Here is a 19,007-nt window from a genome sequence, read left to right as displayed (position 1 = left end):
ACAAGTTAAAATACAAAAGCCAATCACCTTCTTATATACCAGCAGTGAACAAGTGGAGTTTGAAATTAAAAAGAAGATACCAAGTACCTCCCAAATTAAATAATTATGTATAAATTTTACAAAATATGTACAAGGCCTAGATTAGAAAAAATACAAAACTCTGATGAACAAAATCAAAGAAGAACTACATAAATGGAGGATATCCATGGATAGGAAGACTCAATATTGTCAAGATCTCAGTTTTTCCCAATTTGACCTACAGATTCAATAAGATCTCAATCAAAATCCCAACAAGTTATTTTGTGGATATCAACAAACCGATTTTAAAGTTTATATGGAGAGGCAAAAGACCCAGGATAGCCAATACAATATTGAAGGAGAAGAGAAAAGCTGGAGGACTGACACCACCTGACTTCAAGATTTACACAAAGCTACAGTAATCAAGACAGTATGATATTGATAAATAGACCATTGCAACAGAGAGACCAGAAATACCTAAGTATAGTCAATTGATTTTTGATAAAGGAGCAAAGGTAACACAGTAAAGATTGTCTTTTCAACACATGGACATCCACATGCAAAAAATCTGATTCTAGACACAGACCTTATACCCCTCAAAAATTAACTCAAAAATGGGTCCTAAATCTGAATTTAAACTACAAAACTCCTAGAAGATAACATAGGAGAAAACCTAGATGATTGAGTTTGGCGATGGTGATGACCTTTTAGATTAAAAAAAAAAAAATACAATCCATGAAAGAAAGAATTGATAAGCTAAACTAATGAGAGAGAGAGAGAGAGCTCAAATCTCAAATAAATAAAATTATAAATAAAAGAGGAAACATATTACAACTGACACCATACAAATACAAATGATCATAAGAGACTACTATGAAAAATTATACACCAACAAATTGGACAACCTAGAAGAAATGGATAAATTCCTATAAACATACAACCAACCAAGACTGAATTGTGAAGAAATAGAAAATCTGAACAGAATAATTACTAGCAAGGAGATTGAGACAGTAATCAAAACTTGCCAACAAATAAAAGTCCAGCCAGATGGCTTCACTAGTGAATTCTACCAGACACTTAAAGAACTAATATCAATCCTCCTCAGTCTTTCAAAAAAAACAGAAGAGGGAGAACACTTCCAAACTCATTTTATGAGGGCAGCACTACTCAGATACCAAAACCAGACAAGGATACCACAAGGAAGGATAATTACAGGTCAATATCCCTGATGAATATTGATGCAAAAATCTTCAACAAAATATTAGCAAAACAAATTCAACAATACATTAAAAAGATCACGTACCATGAATGATATTGTGATTTATAATAAGATATGTATTTGGCCTTGGACCCCATTCCTGACACAGAGCTCCTAAAACCCTTGGAATTTCCTAAGTGAAGAGAGCTATTAAGGTATCTATTGTTATGTTAATGAGGTGACTTTTAGACTTCACTTAAGGGTAGGGGCTGGTTGCCAAGAGAACCAACCATGTGACTAGAGGATGGGAATTTTCAGTCCCATCCCACTAACCTCCAGGGAGGGGAGAAGGGTCTGGAGACTGAATCACTTGCCAATACCCAATGGTTTAATCAGTCATGCCTATTAATGAAGCCTCCCTTAAAACCCAAAAGGATGGTGTTTGGAGAACTTCCAGGGTGGTAAACATGTGGAGATCAGGGGAGAGTGGCACACCTTGAGAGGGCAAGAAAGCTCTGCACCCTTTCCCCATACCTTGCCCTATGCATTTCTTCCATCTGGCTGTTGCTGAGTTACATCTTTTTATAATAAACCAGTAATCTAGAAAGTAAAATGTTTCCCTGAGTTCTGTGAGCCATTCTAGCAAATTAATCAAAGCCAAGGAGGGAGCTGTGGGAACCCCCAATTTGTAACCAGTTAGTCAGAAGCATAGGCAAAAACCTGGGCTGGCAACTACATCTGAAGTGGAAGGTGGTCTTGTGCAACTGGGCCCTTTACCTGTGCAATCTGATGCTATCTCTGATAATATCAGAATTGAGCTGAATTCTCGAATAGCCTGCTAGTGGCAGAGAACTACTTGTTGGTGTGGGGAAACCTACACACACACACACACACACACACACACACACATTGGAATTGGGTCCAGGGGCCTAATTTGTTGACCAAGTGGGATTTATACCTAGAATACAAGGATGGTTCAACATCCACAAATCAATCAATGTGACATACCACATTAACAAACTGAAGGATAAAAAAAATCTTATCATCATCTCAATAGATGTAGAAAAAGCATTTGGCAAATTTCAATATCCATTTATGATGAAAACTCTCAAAAAAACAGGTATAGAAGGCAAATAGCTCAACATAGTAAAGGCCATATATGACAAGCACACGGCTGACATCATATTCAACATTGAAAAAGTGAAAGCTTTTCCTCTAAGAATGCCCACTCTTGCTGCTTTTATTCAACATAGTACTGGAAGCCCTAGCCAGAGCAATTAGGCAAGAAAGAGAAGTGAAAGGCATTCAAATCTGAAAAGAAGTAAAACTGTCTCTATTTGCACATGACAGGAGATACACACACAAACACACACACACACACACACACACACACACACTAAAGACTTCACAAAAAAACTGTTACAACTAATAAATTCAGTAAAGTTGTAGGACACAAAATCAATACAAAAATCAACTGTGTTTCTAAACATTAACAATAAATTATCTAAAAAAGAAATTAAGAAAACAATCACATTTACAATTGCATCAAGAAGGCTAAAATACCTAGGAATAAATTTAACCAATGAGGTTAATGATCTGTTCACTGAAAACCATAAGATTTTGAGGAAAGAAACTGAAGAAGACACAAATAAATGAAAATATATACTGTGCTCATGGATTGGAAGACAATATTGTTAAAATGTCTATACTACCCAAAGCAATCTACAGATTCAATGCAATCCCTATCAAAATTCTAATGCTATTTTTCACAGAGACAGAAGAAATAATCCTAAAATTTGTATGGAAACACAACCCTGAATAGGCAAAGCAATCTTGAGAAAGAAGAACAGGCTGGAGGTATCATAATTCCTGATTTCAAACTATATTACAAAGCTATAATAATCAAAACAGTATGGCACTGGTATACACACATAGATCAGTATACACACATAGATCAGAACAGAGAGCCCAGAAATTAACTCACACATATATGGATCAACTATGTTACAACAAAGGAGGCAAGAGGGGCTTCCCTGGTGGCGCAGTGGTTGAGAGTCCGCCTGCCGATACAGGGGACACAGGTTTGTGCCCTGGTCCGGGAAGATCCCACATGCCGTGGAGCGGCTAGGCCTGTAAGCCATGGCTGCTGAGCCTGCGCGTCCGGAGCCTGTGCTCCGCAATGGGAGAGGCCACAACAGTGAGAAGCCCGTGTACCACAAAAAAAAAAAGAAAAGAAAGAAAAGAAAAAGGAGGCAAGAATATACAATGTGGAAAGAATAAGTTGCTTCAATAAATGATACTGGGAAAACTGAATAGCCACACGCAAAAAAATGAAACTGGACCCCTATCTTATACCAAACACAAAAATCAACTCAAAATGGATTAAGGAATTGAATGTTAAGACCTAAAACCATAAAACTCCTAAAAGAAAATATAGGGGATAAGAATGACATTAGTCTTGGCAATGACATTTTTGATTTGACATCAAAAGCAAAGGTAACAAAAGCAAAAATAAATAAATGGGACTACATCAAACTAAAAAGCTTCTATACTGCAAAAAACTTCTACACCATCAACAAAGTGAAAAGGCAACCTACAGAAGGGAAGAAAATATTTGCAAATCATATGTCTGATAATGAGTTAATATCTAAAATATATAAAGAACTCATATAACTCAACAGAAAACAAACCCCAAACCATCTGATTAAAAAATAGGCAGAGCATCCAAATAAACATTTTTCCAAAGAAGATATGCAAATGCCCAACAGGTACATGAAAAGGTACTCAACATCACTAATCACCAGGGAAATGCAAATCAAAACCAAAATGAGATACCACCTCACACCTATTAGAATAGCTACCACCAAAAAGATGAGAGATAATAAATGTTGGTGAGAATGTGGAGAAAAGGGAACCCTTGTGCATAGTTGGTGGGAATGCAAATTGGTGCAGCCACTATGGAAAACAGTATTGTGGTTCTTCAAAAAATTAAAACTATAACTACCACATGATCCAGCAATCCCACTTCTGGGTATATATTCAAAAGAACAGGAAAACAGGATATCAAATAGATATCTGCACTCCCACGTTTATTATGGTATATTCATAATAGCCAAGATATGAAAACAACCTAAGTGTCTATCAATAGATGAATAAAGAAGATATGATATATATATATATAGTTATATATATGCTATATATACATAGTGTGTGTGTATATATACACATATACACAAAATTGGCTATTATTTAGCCATGAGAAAGAAGGAAATCCTTGGCTGTGACAACATAGATGGATATTGAGGGCATTATGCTAAGTGAAATAAGTTAGAAAAAGAAACACAAGTATGATATCACTTTATGTGGAATCTAAAAAAGCTGAACTCATAGAAACAGAGACTAGAATGATGGTTATTTGGGACTGGTGGGGTGGGAGAAATGGGAATATGTTGATCAAAAGGTACAAACTTCCAGTTATAAGTTCTGAGGATCTAATAATGTACAGGGCGGTGATTATAGTCAATAATACTGTATTGCATATTTGAAAGTTGCTAAGAGAGTGGATCTTAAATGTTCTCATCACAAAAAATGAAATGGTAATCCTGTGATGTGAGGGAGGTGTTAACTAACACTATGGTAGTAGTCATTTTAATATAAAAGTGTACATCTTAAACATATGCAATGTTATATGTCACTTATATCTCAATAAAGCTAGGAAAAAATAAAATGTAATAAATTAATATAAATTCTGATATTTTCTCTTGTGCCTACATGGAAACATAACAAGAAGCAAGTGCATTTTTGTCTTATTTGGTAATAATATTAAACATTTTTTTAAACTTTCCTAAATTTTATCCAAATTATTGTAGATATAAATACATTTTATGTTTCATATATTTTTACAAATTTTATATAACATATTTTTAGATTTATTTTATAATTTAATATTTTATTCAAAAATAAAATTTATTTATAATATACTTTCTTATATTAAAAATGGACCCCTGGCTTTACAAAGGAGAATTAAGAGATTTCTCTTCTCATCTCACAGGTGTTTCATCAGGAAAAGATGAAATCAAAACGTCAGAGATTTCTCTGACTTGTGAGAGTGGGACATCTACTCCAAAGTAATGCACTGAAGTGTAAATGAAAAACAAATAGGAGGAAAGTTATTTTTCCCTTGGCTTTATAGATGTTAATAATTTACCTTACTGTGTCTTATTCAATAGAATGTTTTCAAATACTATTATACTGCTAATTAATTGCAGCAGCAACTTGAGACCAATCATTCAGAATCTAAACAAAAAGGAATTAAATAGTTCAAATGTGTATGTGATAAGTTAATATTTCATCAACAGAACTGTACTTCTGCCGTAAAATTGAATCTCTAGATATGGCTGGACAAGTTGTGTTGCTTGTATTCATCTGGTATTAGCACCAACTAAGGACAGGAGTTTTTTTAGGTGAACTTGGCAATACACACATGTGGTACAGAAATACTTGAAGTGCTGAATAACTATTTTGAATCCCATGGTTCTCCTAGAACAACTGTGTTGACATATGCATTCATAGTGCAAAAGCAATAGTGAGTAAAACTGCTATGCCTAACACAAATCAAAGAAGGGACAGTAGTTACTGTATTCTTTACTACTACATACTCACAGTAAAAACACTGCCAGTTTCACATAAAAATGCATTTCATGAAAAATATTAATATAAAATATTGATTTCATTCAATTTTACCCTTGAGGATACTTTCAATTAAAAAAATTCTGTGTGGTGAAAAGGTATGCATAAAGCATTTCTGCTACATACCAAAAAACGATGATTGTCTAAAGGAGAAGCACTTGGGCAACTTGCTGAGCTATAAGATCAACCAGCCACTTTTTTCCTTCTTGGAAATTTACTTGAAAAAAATCACTGGCAGACAAACAATCGTTATTCAGACTTGAGTATTTGGCACATACTTTCTCAAAAATTAGAGAAGTGACCCTAGCACACTAAGGAAAACAACTGACAGTATTTATAACCAATGATAAATTTGAGTTTTTAAGCTCAGAAATTAGAATCTTGGAAAATTTGCTTTCACCAATGTGAGCTTTACAGCTTCCCAACACTTATAAGACATTTCTGATGAGACTGGTGGTGAATGAATGTAAATTTTGATAGTATAAAGTGAAATATGTCAATGTTTGGAAGATCTGCCTAACTTAATGAACCAATATTTTCCAAATGAACCATGTATGAAGCTATAAAATAAGATCCATTAAAAATGCAAGACAGACCAATTGGTTTTAATGTAACAGTATGAACAGCTCATTGATATAATTTCAGATTCCACATTGCAACTAACCTTTAAAAAAACCACCATTTTCAATTTTTGGTGAGGTATCCATGTCGAATATCCACAATTACCTGAGATGGCTATTAAAATATGTCTTTAACAAGTACATAACTGTGTGAAGCTGGATTTTCTTCATATACCTCAACCAAAAAAACATATTGCATCAGACTGAATACAGAAATATCTGTGAGAACGTAGCTCTCTTCTTTTAAGTCAAACAATAAAGAGGTTTGCAAAAATGTGAAAACAATGCCACTCTTGTTAGAAAATTTTTTTCTTGGAAAAGGTCACTGTTTTTCATTAAAAATATGCTATTTGTATTAACATGTAATCAATTTATTGTTTTTTAAAATGAAGTGATAAATATTTTTTAAACTTTTGTTTTAATTTCAAATATGGTAAATATTGATAGACAGAACCCACATTTTTTAGAAAGCTCATTGAGATCCTCAATAATTTTTAGGAATGTAAAATGGTACTGAGACCAAAACATTTGAAAATTACATTTCCAACATACTAAAGTATTCTAAGAAAAGGAAAAACAAAATTGAATGATAAGGTAGATGGTCATCACTTACAGCAAAAAAGCCTCATTCACAGCATCACAGAACTCAGGCCAGAGCACTTCCTGAGGTTCATGTCCATGGTAGGTGAGCAGAGCCTCTACCAATGGTTCAAAATCTGGCAGAGTAACAAGTGGGACACAAACTCGTGACAGGGACCTTACTCGTTCAGGAGCCATTCTATGGAATAAATAAAATGAGAAATAAGTACCCAAATCTTACAGCCACATGTACTGATAGTTAAAGGCATATAAAATCTTCATGTTAAAAAGGTTCATGACAGGTCATTTGCTTTGCCCCTCATATAAAAAGGGGTATCCTAACACCATCTATGAACTCTATTCTCTTACATAGTTCTCTAGGAAGAAACCCTTTAGCTGCAGTTCCCATTTTGATCTCTCTCATTGTCAGGACTGTGGCTTAACCCTCTACAGGAACCTCCAGCTTACCATGCCCAAAATAGAACTTGAATTCCTTCCCCAAATGTTCTCTTCCCTCAGTGCTCCCTATCTCATTTGCTCAAGCCCAAACCCTTGAAGTCCATCCTTGATTCCTCCTTTTTCTCTCTTGCCCCTTATCTGATCCAGTGGTTAATACCATTAGTTCATTTCATTACTTCTCTACACATCCATCACTACCGCCTAATTCACCATCACCTCCAGCCTGGGTTACTGTAGGGCCCTCCTAATTTTCTCCCTGCTTCTGCCCTCACCTGTCTTGTCTATCTCTGGAACAGGTCCAGACCCCTTAAAAATTCAGATCACTTCACTTGTCTGCTCAATGGCTTTCCACCTCACACAAAGAACAAGCCAAGTTATATTAGTTGCCAAGGCCTTCCATGGTGGGGCTCCCTCTGTTTCTCTGGCTTCATCTCTTTCCACTCTTACCTTGCCCACTCTGCTCTGGCCTTTCCAGCCTCTGACTACTCCAGACAAGTTCCTGTTGTTCATTCTGCCTGGAACACATGGTTAGCTCCTTCATCTTGTATAGGTCTCAGCTCAAATCTTGCTTTATGTAGGGGAGTTCCCTGACCATCCCATATAAATGCACTGGCTAATATGGTAGCAATCAACCACATATGGCAACTTAAATTAACTGGAATGAAATGAAACTTAAATTCCATTCCTCAGTTGCACTAACACAGATCAAGAGTTCCAACAGCTACATGAGGCTAGTGGTTTACTGTATTAGACAGTGCAAATTCACAAGGCTTGTCCATTACTGCAGAAAGCTCCACTGACAGCAAAGCTAAACATAGTAAGTGTCCTCTTATCTCACTGTGTTCTTCTTCTCTCTCTTACCCTGTTTTACTTTTCTTCACAGTACTTTTCATCACCTGACCTATAATGTATTTGCTTGTTTATTGTTCATGGTCTGTTTCTTCCTGCTAGGACATCCACTCTGTAAGGGCAGGCACTTTTCCTATTTTGCTCACTCCTCTATTCCTAGTATGTAGGGATAACTCCTACTTATAGCTCCAGAAACAGATATTAAATGAATAAATGAACAACTAGAAACCAGGAAGATGAAAGTTTGGGATGTATGCTATTAGATCATTCTCTAGGTATCTTCATATAAAACCATAAATCTACAAATTTAGTCTTTTTTTGTGAAACACAAATGAAACCACAATATAGAACATATAGCTGTCACTCATTTTTTTTTTACTTGTTGCCTATTTTTAAAATATATGTGTTTTGTATTTTAACAATATCTCCATTTATGGGCATTTAGGTTGTTTCTAATTTTTCACTATGAAATACTGCTGCAGGAGTATCCTTGCACATGCCTGTTTGTGCCCCCATGTGAACATCTGCATATTGAACTGCTTTCCAAAAGACTACCAATTTACTTTTCTACCCCTGACAGTGATGTTATTCTGGTTATTTTTATTTCTTCCTAATCTGGGCAAAAATTATCCCATTGTTTTCATCTGCATTTCCCTGATTTTTTGTTTTTCTTTTTGGCGGTACGCGGGCCTCTGACTGTCGTGGCCTCTCCCGTTGCGGAGCACAGGCTCCGGACGCGCAGGCTCAGCGGCCATGGCTCACGGGCCCAGCTGCTCCGCAGCATGCGGGATATTCCCGGACCGGGGCATGAACCCGTGTGCCCTGAATCAGCAGGCAGACTCTCAACCACTGCGCCACCACGTAAGACCCCCTGATATTTTTTGAGATTGAATATTTGTGTGTTCCCCACTTGTATTTCTGCTTCAGTGAATTTGCTTTTAAATTTTTGTATATTTGTCCTATTTATTCATCTAATAAATATTTTTGAACCCTTACTATATTCAAACCTGTTTGCAGTGTAGTGCTACAGAAGCAATGACAAGACAAAGCTTAGTAATGAAAAGCATAAAATGCCAGATGATATCAAGTGCCATAATGAAAGTAAAGTACACTGAGGGGTAAGAGAGGGCAAGAATTTACTGAGGGGAGCATTTGAGCAGAGATCTAAAGGAAGTGTATGAACAAACCATATATGTACATGGGAGAAGAATGTCACAGGCAGATGCAAAGCAAACACGAAGCCCTGGAGTATCTAAGTACAACAGAGTCCAAGATGGCAAGTCCACAGTGAATGTGGCAGTGGAGGTGGGGCCGGGGGGGGGGCGGGGGGGGAGGAAGACAGGTTTTGAAGAGACCAGTGTAAGAACCTGGGATGTTAGTCTTTTTTTTTTAACTTATTTTTTAGTTTCATCAAACTTACAGATACAACTACCTTAAATAGTCAAATAGCTCTTCAAAGCTTATGAAAAAACAGCAGCTTTTGAACAAGCACTCCCACTCCCATTTTCTGATCTCAGAGGCAACCATTTTCAAGTCTAACTCATGCTTTAGATATTTAATATGTTTTTTCCTGTGGGTTTAGTGACTATTATTTGGCTTGCTTGTTTGCTTTTTTCTTGGCACTGATGATTATTTTAATGCTGAACTCCCGCCCAAGTATATAATCTCCTTGCAATACGTTCAAACATATCTGATATTCTGCCATTTTCATCTTCTTAAAAGAAATTTCTCCTAGAACCTTCTGACCTATTCCAATCTGAACAGGTTGCTTTTTACTCCCTTTGTACATTTATCTTGGGACCTCTACCACAGGGATTTCTTTCACTTCTCTCCTGGATCCCATATCTTCTTCTTTCTTGGTTTATTCTTCTTACGTGAGAAAAGGTACAAGAGAGGTAAAGTATTTGAGCCCTTGCATGTTTGAAAATATCAGTACTTTACTCTCATACTTGATTGATACTTTGGCAGATTATAGAATTCTGGTAATTTTTCTACAGAATTGTGAAAGTATGGTTCTACTATCTTTTAAATTTCAGTGTTGTTCTTGAGAAGTCCCATGCTGCCATGAATCCTGACCCTTTATATAAGTCCTGTTTTTACTCCCTGGAGGCTTTTGGATATCCTCTTAGAAATTTCACATTGATGTGTCTTGGTATGCATTTCTTCTATTCATTGTGCTGGACATTCAGTGGACCTTAAATCCGGAAAGATCTTTTGAATTTCTTTGATGATTTCCTACCTATTCTTTTCTCTGTTCTTTCTGGGGACTCTGATTTTTTGGATATTAAACTTCCTAGACAGTTCTCTCTTATCTTTTCTTTCTTATTTTTCATCTCTTGGTCTTTTTGCTCTAGATTTTGAAAGAATTGTTCAACTTTACCTTCCAATCTTTTATTATGTTTTTAATTACCACTCTCTCATTATTAATTTCCAAGAACTATTTTCTTCATTTTCTGGATGTTTCTTTTTTTTAAAAAAAAAAACAGCATTCTGTTCTTTTTTTAAATTTTATTTTTGTCTTAGGACTCCTTTATTGATTTAGTTTTCTTGAAGTATAGCTGCTGTACAATATTATATAAGCTACAGGTGTACAATATAGTGACTCACAATTTTTAAAGGTTATACTCCATTTATAGTTATTATAAAATATTGGCCATATTCTCCAGGTTGTACAATATATCCTTGTAGCTTATTTTATACCTAATAGCTTGTATCTCTTACTCCCCTACTCCTATATATTGCCCCTCTCCCCTTCCATCTCCCCACTGGTAACCACTAGTTTGTTTTCTGTATCTGTGAGTCTAGCATTCTGCTCTTGTTTAGTGGATATATTACCTTTTATTTTAGTAGGGACTTTTTTTTTTGGCTGAGTTGGGTCTTAGTGGCGACACGCAGGCTCTTTTTGTTGTGGTGCGTGGGCTTCTCTGTAGTTGTGGTGTGCGGGTTTTTTTTTTTCTCTCTTTAGTTGTGGCGCAGCAGGCTCCAGAGCATGTGGGCTCTGTAGTTTGGGGCACATGGCTCTCTAGTTGAGGCGGGCAGGGGCTCAGTAGTTGTGGCACACGGGCTTAGTTGCCCCGCGGCATGCGGGATCTTAGTTCCCCGAGCAGGGATTGAAACCACATCCCCTGCATTGGAAGGTGGATTCTTTACCACTGGACCACCAGGAAGTCCCTTAATGGGGACAGTGACATGAATTTATTTTAGATGATCTTTTCTTTAAATAAACTTTTTTTTCTTTATTTTCACTGGTTTCTACTTTCAAGACTATATGCTTAATATATTTCCTTAAATATGTAGTGACCATTGCCCGCCATCTTTTTTTTAAACACCTTCAATATATATATATATAAATATATATAAATTCATTTTATTTTACTTAACACCTTCAATAACCTTTATTGAAACCAACATTCAAATAGTATCTCAAGGGTGAAATTCTGTTTCAGCAAAACCAATTTAACAATTTCAAATATATATAAAAACATTTAAAAAGTAATCTTGTTAAAGGTGATCATTTCTCCTTCCCCCATTTTATCTTCTATACATTACTACACCAAATAAACAGGGAAGACTCTGTTCAATCATCTGCACCAAAAAAAAAAAAAAAGAAGAAAAGAAAAGAAGGGAAAATTGCAGTTTGATAAGTGCCAAATATCAGAAATCACATCAAATCAGAGTGTAGTTATAGGCTTAATGTGTTATAACTAAGGCTTTCGATAGTACAGTCCATAAACCCAATGTGAATTCCCATCATTTTAAGGGCTCCCGTAGCTTGACTTTGCTGGACTAAAACGCACAGGGGCCGTTACCTATGATAAATGAAGTGATGCAATACTTTTGGAAAAGTAGAAACGGGTAGTAATTAAGGGTTTACTCCAGTTATTTCAGCAATAGTCCGGCTTGACCAGCCTGAGAAAGATTACATTTCTGGTTCTTGTTTCTGAGTTGGGCCCAAAGAGGTGAGCTGCTAGTGGAACAGAAGTTATGGCCTGTCATCTTATATTTAACAGTCAGGCACTAAAAACCCAGTAGTGAGTAATATGTGCATGGGTGGGGAAAGCTGACTGTGATCTTCACTATAGGACAGTAGTTTTTAGACTTTTTGAGTTTCAAAAACCCTTAAAAATTACTGAAAGACCAAACAGCTTTTGTTTCTGAGGTTATAACTATTGATACTCATATTTGAAATTAAAACAAAGACACCTAAAAGTATTTATCAATTCACTAAAAGTAACAATAACAAATCCATTAGGTGTTAATATGAATAACATTTTTGTTGAAAAATTACTATATTTTACAAAACAAAAACAGTGAGAAAAGTGGCACTCCTTTTTTTTTTAATTCTTGGTAAAACTGGATCTCTTAGTTACTTGATTCTCAATTGGAAGTTCTTTTATTTTTAAAAATTTATTTATTACATTTATTTGTTTTTGGCTGCGTTGGGTCTTCGTTGCTGCTAGCGTGCTTTCTCTAGTTGCGGTGATTGGGGGCTACTCTTTGTTGCAGTGTGCGGGCTTCTCACTGTGGTGGTTTCTCTTGTCGCAGAGCACGGGCTCTAGGCACATGGGCTTCAGTAGTTGTGGCTTCAGGGCTCTAGAGTGCAGGCTCAGTATTTGTGGAGCACGGGCTTATTTGCTCCGCCGCACGTGGGATCTTCCCGGACAAGGGCTCAAACCCGTGTCCCCTGCATTGGTAGGTGGATTGTTAACCACTGCGCCACCAGGGATGCCCGGCACTCTTTTATATGTTTGCAAACTTCTTTCCTATATAGCTTGAAAGAAGACAGCTGGATTCTTGTATTTACTTCTGCATTTAATTTGTTGCAATACGTTTTTTTTTGGTTGAACCATATGGAGAGTCTAGTCCCACATAGATATGTAGTTTTAAAAGGGAGGAGTATTTTAATAGCTTCTTCACACAATTACACATATTCTCCTTTGATATTACACCAAAATTTATCAAGCGCTGCTCACCCTTTTCCTCCAAGCCTATCTAGGAATGCAGGTAGAGCTGCCTGCCATAGGTCTAGGGGGTTGGTGATGGGTGGTCTCTACCATGAGAAGGGCTGAAATTATCCACAATTTACTGGCCAAGCCTTAGCCTGAAAGCTGAAAGTCCTCAAACAGACTAGAGTACTAAAACAGTTACATCAAACGGATCCTGTCAATGAAAGTTTTGTCTAGGTGAAGAGATGGATTCCTGGCACTTCTTAATCCACCATCTTCCTTGACACCCCTTTTGATCTCTGTATTAAAAGTTAAAAATAAAAAGAAGAAAACACTTGTCTTACTTTCCATTTCTTTGTCCTGTTGTATTATATCCTAGGAGAACTACTCAGCTCAATCTTTGGAGTCATTGTTGGTTAATATTTAGCTTTATCTCCATTCATAAACTCAGTAAACTCCTGTTTATTGAATTTTCTTTTTTTTTCCCCTGTAAGTCTCTTTGGAAAAAACCTCAGCTTATTCCTACTTCAAGGATTTGATAGTTTCTCTTACTATTCTTAAGATAATTAATTATTCATTTTTTATTTAAAAAATCCATTTGCTTGTCCTTGGGAATGCATATAATTGGTACATTTGCATTTTCTGTTTGTTGCATTTGGTTCATTTTTCCCTTATGGTGTCAACTTTCCATGAATGTCTGGTGATTTTCGTTTATTTGCTCTTTCTGGCATTTGGGGTTCCATGTTAGTCTCTCTGTGAGTGCTCTGTTCAGTGCAGCCCGCCTCCAGCACTTGGTCAAGGGTCAGGACGCGGTGCTGGCCGGGGCTGCCAGTAAATTGCATTCTGGGCGTTAGAGCATCCCCACACTGCTGGGAGTTGACAGCCATCTGGTGCCTGTTCTCCTCCAAAGCCTCCTCCCCCATTCTTGTGGGAAACAGGACACCTTTGTTGTCTCTTTTTTGGGGGCAGCGGATGAGTTGGAGGAGTGTATGAGGGACTAGTCAGCTGGCTGCAATTACTGCAGTACTCTAACAGGTATCTTGTTGGCTGCCATGTACCCTACTACTCCTTAAATCCACCCGCGAAGTAACCCTCTTACAAACTTTCTGGGATGTGATTATTGCCTTGAAAAATATCCCACTACCAACAATTTTAAGCCTTTCTCACAGTTTGTGGGTCATCAAAAGCCCCCCTTATTTCACAATATTATATATTTAATTATTAAAATTTCCCTGCAATTCTAGAGGTTGGAAGCATAAAAAGAATGCTAGGACATTCAGGTGCTTAGTTCATCACCTGACTTAATTTTTTAAATTACATTTTCATCTTAATCTCCTGGCTAGATTAAAGTTCCTATTCCTCATAGGTCTTGCACTTAGTCTTTAGGGTCTGTCCAAGTTCTCTATAGCAGAGCTACTCAAAGTATGGTCCTGGGAATCAGCAGTATCAGCATCTTTGGGAGTAAGGCCAAGAAAACTGTTTACATTTTTCCAGGGGAATCTTACACACATTGAAGTTTGAGAAACATTGCTCTACACTTTAATAGCAGTCCCCAGAACCAGATATCAATCTCTAGCAATAATCTGAATATTTTAAGGAGACATGATAGAACTGCATTTCAGGTTTATATTTTTATTAATTCCTACAAATTATTAGTTAAGCTGTATTATTTTCTTGATAATCAAGAGTAAAATTCTCATAATTTTTTTGTCGAACTACACAATGACATCTTCTTTTGTGTGAACAGTTTGTCTTTTCTCTTTAAATATTCACCCTTTCTAAAACTCACTTCTTGTTCTTTACCACTTTCCTAAATGACTAAAGTCTCTACAACAGCATTTATCTTCCACAGTGCTCTATCATCTTTCTCTAACTTACCGTCTAGGTGGTTTCAGACCTAAAATTTAATTCATGTGTTTTTGAGTCTATCATCTAAGTTGTTAACAAAAAGACGTATTTATCTTGAATTGTAAATACCTTAAATTTCTGGAATATATGAGCTTACTGGGTAGGATAAGAGAAGGGAAAGTTGTATTCGTGTGTGATGTAGGATGCTTTTTTGTGTGCATATTTTGCACAGAATCTAGCAGAATATTTTGCATAGAGCAAGGGCGCTATGAATGTTTGAGAAATTGAAAAATATGCCTGAGAATTACATGCACTCATAATAAATCCAGAACTCTGAAATACAGGAGGACAGAGATGGTGATCTTGCCTCCACAGCCTTGACTCATCAGTCCTCCTCTTTAAAAGACCTATAAGTACAACTTTTCTCTCATTATCTTAAAAAAAAGGAAGAGAGTCAGAGACTATCACTGGTAACTGAGTGGGTGGAAAAGAGGACCTCAGCACCAAGGGCATTCATTTATCAAGCACTGAAGCTTATGGGCTGCAGATTGTATCTCTCATTAGACTGAAAAAAATCCAAGATAATTTTCCTGAAAAATTCTAAAGTCTCAGGTAAACTGAGGTAGCTCTTGGTTCTACCAAAATGCAGGCAGGCCAAATGATAATCTTCTGAAGGGCTGCAAATGGCTCACAGCCTTCAAGGCTCCCTCTTTTGTCAGAAGCTTGCCAGAGAGCAGAGATCCAACTTCAACCAGAGTTACGCAATGTTTTCCAGACTGGATTACACTAAGCATTAGGTCTTGACTGATTGCCAGAGCAGCACTTCCAAATGATTTCTGCACAAGAATTCAACTACAGAAGGCTCAATGGTAACCATATACTGCTGGAGACATCCTTCCTATGTGGTTGTACTGAAGTTTCCAAACCATCTGCAGCAAACCATAGAACTACAAGATAAACTGATGATGCTCAGAAAGTCCACAATGTTGCTCCTTCTAGACAGTTTGTAGCAAAGAGCAAGAGAGATTTTAAACATTCTGTCATTGGATTGTTGATTTTACTTGGTGGCAAGTGAAACTCTATTTAAAGCACTATGACAAGATCGTTTATCAGGCGTCTAAAAATAATGCAAAAAGAACCAAACAGATTTTCCTAATTTCTCCTTTTGTTCCACTGACAATTTATGCATTGATATTATTACATTAATTTCTATATTTTCTATGAGGCTTTCAAATCTTTTGAAATGAACTTTAAGCATTCAAGTGGCAAAAAGAAAAAAAGTGTAGAAACCCTCTATAAAAAAACAAACCCCAGAAAAAAAGCAGTATGGTATCATTTATAAGCAATTTAAGTTTGAGAGTCTTTTGGTTGTTTTAACATTTGAAGCCATACAAGTAGAAGGAAAGTAATGATAAAACTCAAGTTTCATAAATAATAGGAATATCTGGATCCAAGTGTATCAGAAAGTAGTTTTGCCCACCATGCTGTATTCAAATTAAACATTTTTATTAAAAATGTACAGATAACTTCAGATATATAGTAGGATGAACACATTGTTATGATACATATTTTAATTATTATAATAACTTATTACAGCAACAACTGTAATGGCTCCAGCGTGTTTGGCAGCTCTTTCAAATATTATCATGATGCCATTCCACTAACTGATTTCACAAGATCAGTTCCTACTCAAGACAAGAGAACACACGTGGTTCAATTTATAATTCACTAGAGAACTGCAGACTTAAGAGTTCTGAGTCTCACACAAGGTTTTACGGACCCGGGTCTTATCTGGAGGTAGAAGAGAACGTCCTGGTTTTAGGTCTTAAAAGTAGGATTTTCAAAGCTCTCTCTCTCTTTATGAGACTCAAAAAGTATGTTGGGTATCAAATTCCTTTTTAAATTCAACCTTCTGGTAAGTATAAATGAACCTAATCCAAGAGATTGAATTTCCCTAAAAACATAACACATTCAGAAAAATATCCACAAGAAGTTCCTCTTGTTGAATTCTAAAATTCTCTCTAAAAAGGAAAAAAAAAAAACTCCATAGAAAACATCACTCAATAGAGCAAATTAGGAATGTATCGATGTGTCAGTGTCTAGAGGACATTCTATTAGCACAGGCATCTCATATTCTTGGTAAATTCAGTTAAGAATTTTACTAATTAAATCACAGATTTGCCTTGACTAAGAATGCTCTAAACCACTAACCAAATTAATCACCATTTTATCCTTGCTGCTACTGCCAGCTGGGGTGCCAACATGGACTCCCTTCAGTGGACTTTGCTCTGCGCCAGGAAATTTGTCCATGTTGTTTTTAAAAAACAAATATCCTTAATGAAGAAACAGTCATGAATTTGGAAATGAACCTGCCCCACAAAATGGCCCAATCTGGTACAAACGGAGCCTCAGCTATAAAGAGAGGATCTGCTAATATCTTCCAGCAGGCTCTCCTGATTGTGGTCAGCAGAGTTTAGACACTTTTCTGAACTGCTGTCTTCTCTTGTCCAAAACTGAGAACAAGAAAAGCACAAATAATTCTGAGAAAAAAGTCTGAAGAGACCAGTATAATTAAATAATGGATAGAGTGCAAAAATATGTAAATAAAGGGGAAAAGTTGCAGAGAGGAAGAATACATACTAAGCTATCTAAGGCTGATTAAAGATGCTTATTTTTTCATGAACTACACCTGCTATTTTGGAAACAAGACCTGGAGGCAGGAAATCATTTCTTTATTTTGAATATTATCATTTTACTAGGTAACACTGCATTTTAGTTTTTAAAACTTTAATTATAAAGTACTTATGATGTATACAAGAACACAGAGAATTATTAAACATCAACTGTATACCCACTGCCCAGATCTTACAATGCTAACATTTTATTAATACTTATATTTGATGTTTTAAGAAATAAAATGTTTCAGTTACAGTTGAAACACCTTTCTTCTCATCCCATTTCCTCTTCCAGGAGTTAGCACTCCCCTAAAATGGTGCAGATCATTTCTGAATAGTTTTTAACACTTTTACTTTATATGTAAGTATTGTTTTGAGTGTTTTGAAATTTTATGTAAGTAATGACATATTACAGATATCTTTTTGCAACTTCACTGCTAGTCTGTTCCATGGGTCTACATGTCTGGCTTTATGCCAGTAGCAAATTATTTTGATGAATGTAGTTTTGAATTATGTTTTGAAATCATGGAGTATGAAGCCTCTGGTTTTGTTTTTCTTTTCAAGATTGTTTTAGTTATTTGGAGTCCTTTGAGATGCTATATGGATTTTAGGATGTTTTTCTATTTCTGCGAAAGAAGAATGCCATTTGGATTTTGACAGAATTGCATCACACCTATAGACTGATTGGGTTGTATGGATATGTTAACAATATGGAGTCTTCTAATACATGAACACAGGATGCCTTACCATTTATTTGTGTCATATTTAATTTCTTCCATTAATGTTTTGTAGTGTGCAAGTCTTTTACTTCCTTCAGTTTATTCCTAAACATTTTTTCTTTTTGACGCTACTGCAAATGGGATTTTTAAAGTTTCCTTTTTGGATTGCTCATTGTTAGTGTATAGAAACAAAAGTGATTTTTGAGTGTTGATTCTGTGTCCTGTAACTTTGCTGAATTCATTTTTTAGTTCTAACCGCTTTCTTGTGGAGTCTTTAGGGTTTTCTGCATATAAGATCATGTCATCTATGAACATAGATCATTTTACTTTTTCCTTTTATACTTGAATGGCTTTTATTTCTTTGTCTTGCCTAATTGCTCTGGCCAAGACTTCAGTACTATGTTGAA

The 19,007-nt window shown here is 36.1% G+C and overlaps 1 protein-coding gene across 1 annotated transcript in view; it reads right to left on the bottom strand.

Moving 5' to 3' along the window:
* FANCC (FA complementation group C) overlaps nucleotides 1–19,007 on the bottom strand; it is a 174,851-nt gene that overhangs the window by 50,153 nt on the left and 105,691 nt on the right. The window contains exon 6 of the mRNA XM_065879434.1: nucleotides 7,139–7,303. Coding sequence (XP_065735506.1) covers nucleotides 7,139–7,303 — 165 coding nt within the window. The remainder of the gene's footprint in view (nucleotides 1–7,138; nucleotides 7,304–19,007) is intronic.

The sequence above is a fragment of the Phocoena phocoena genome, chromosome 6, assembly GCF_963924675.1.
Source record: "Phocoena phocoena chromosome 6, mPhoPho1.1, whole genome shotgun sequence".
NCBI lineage: Eukaryota > Metazoa > Chordata > Mammalia > Artiodactyla > Phocoenidae > Phocoena > Phocoena phocoena.
Note: the sequence above shows the minus strand (reverse complement) of the source record. Positions and strands in the feature narration are given on the sequence as shown.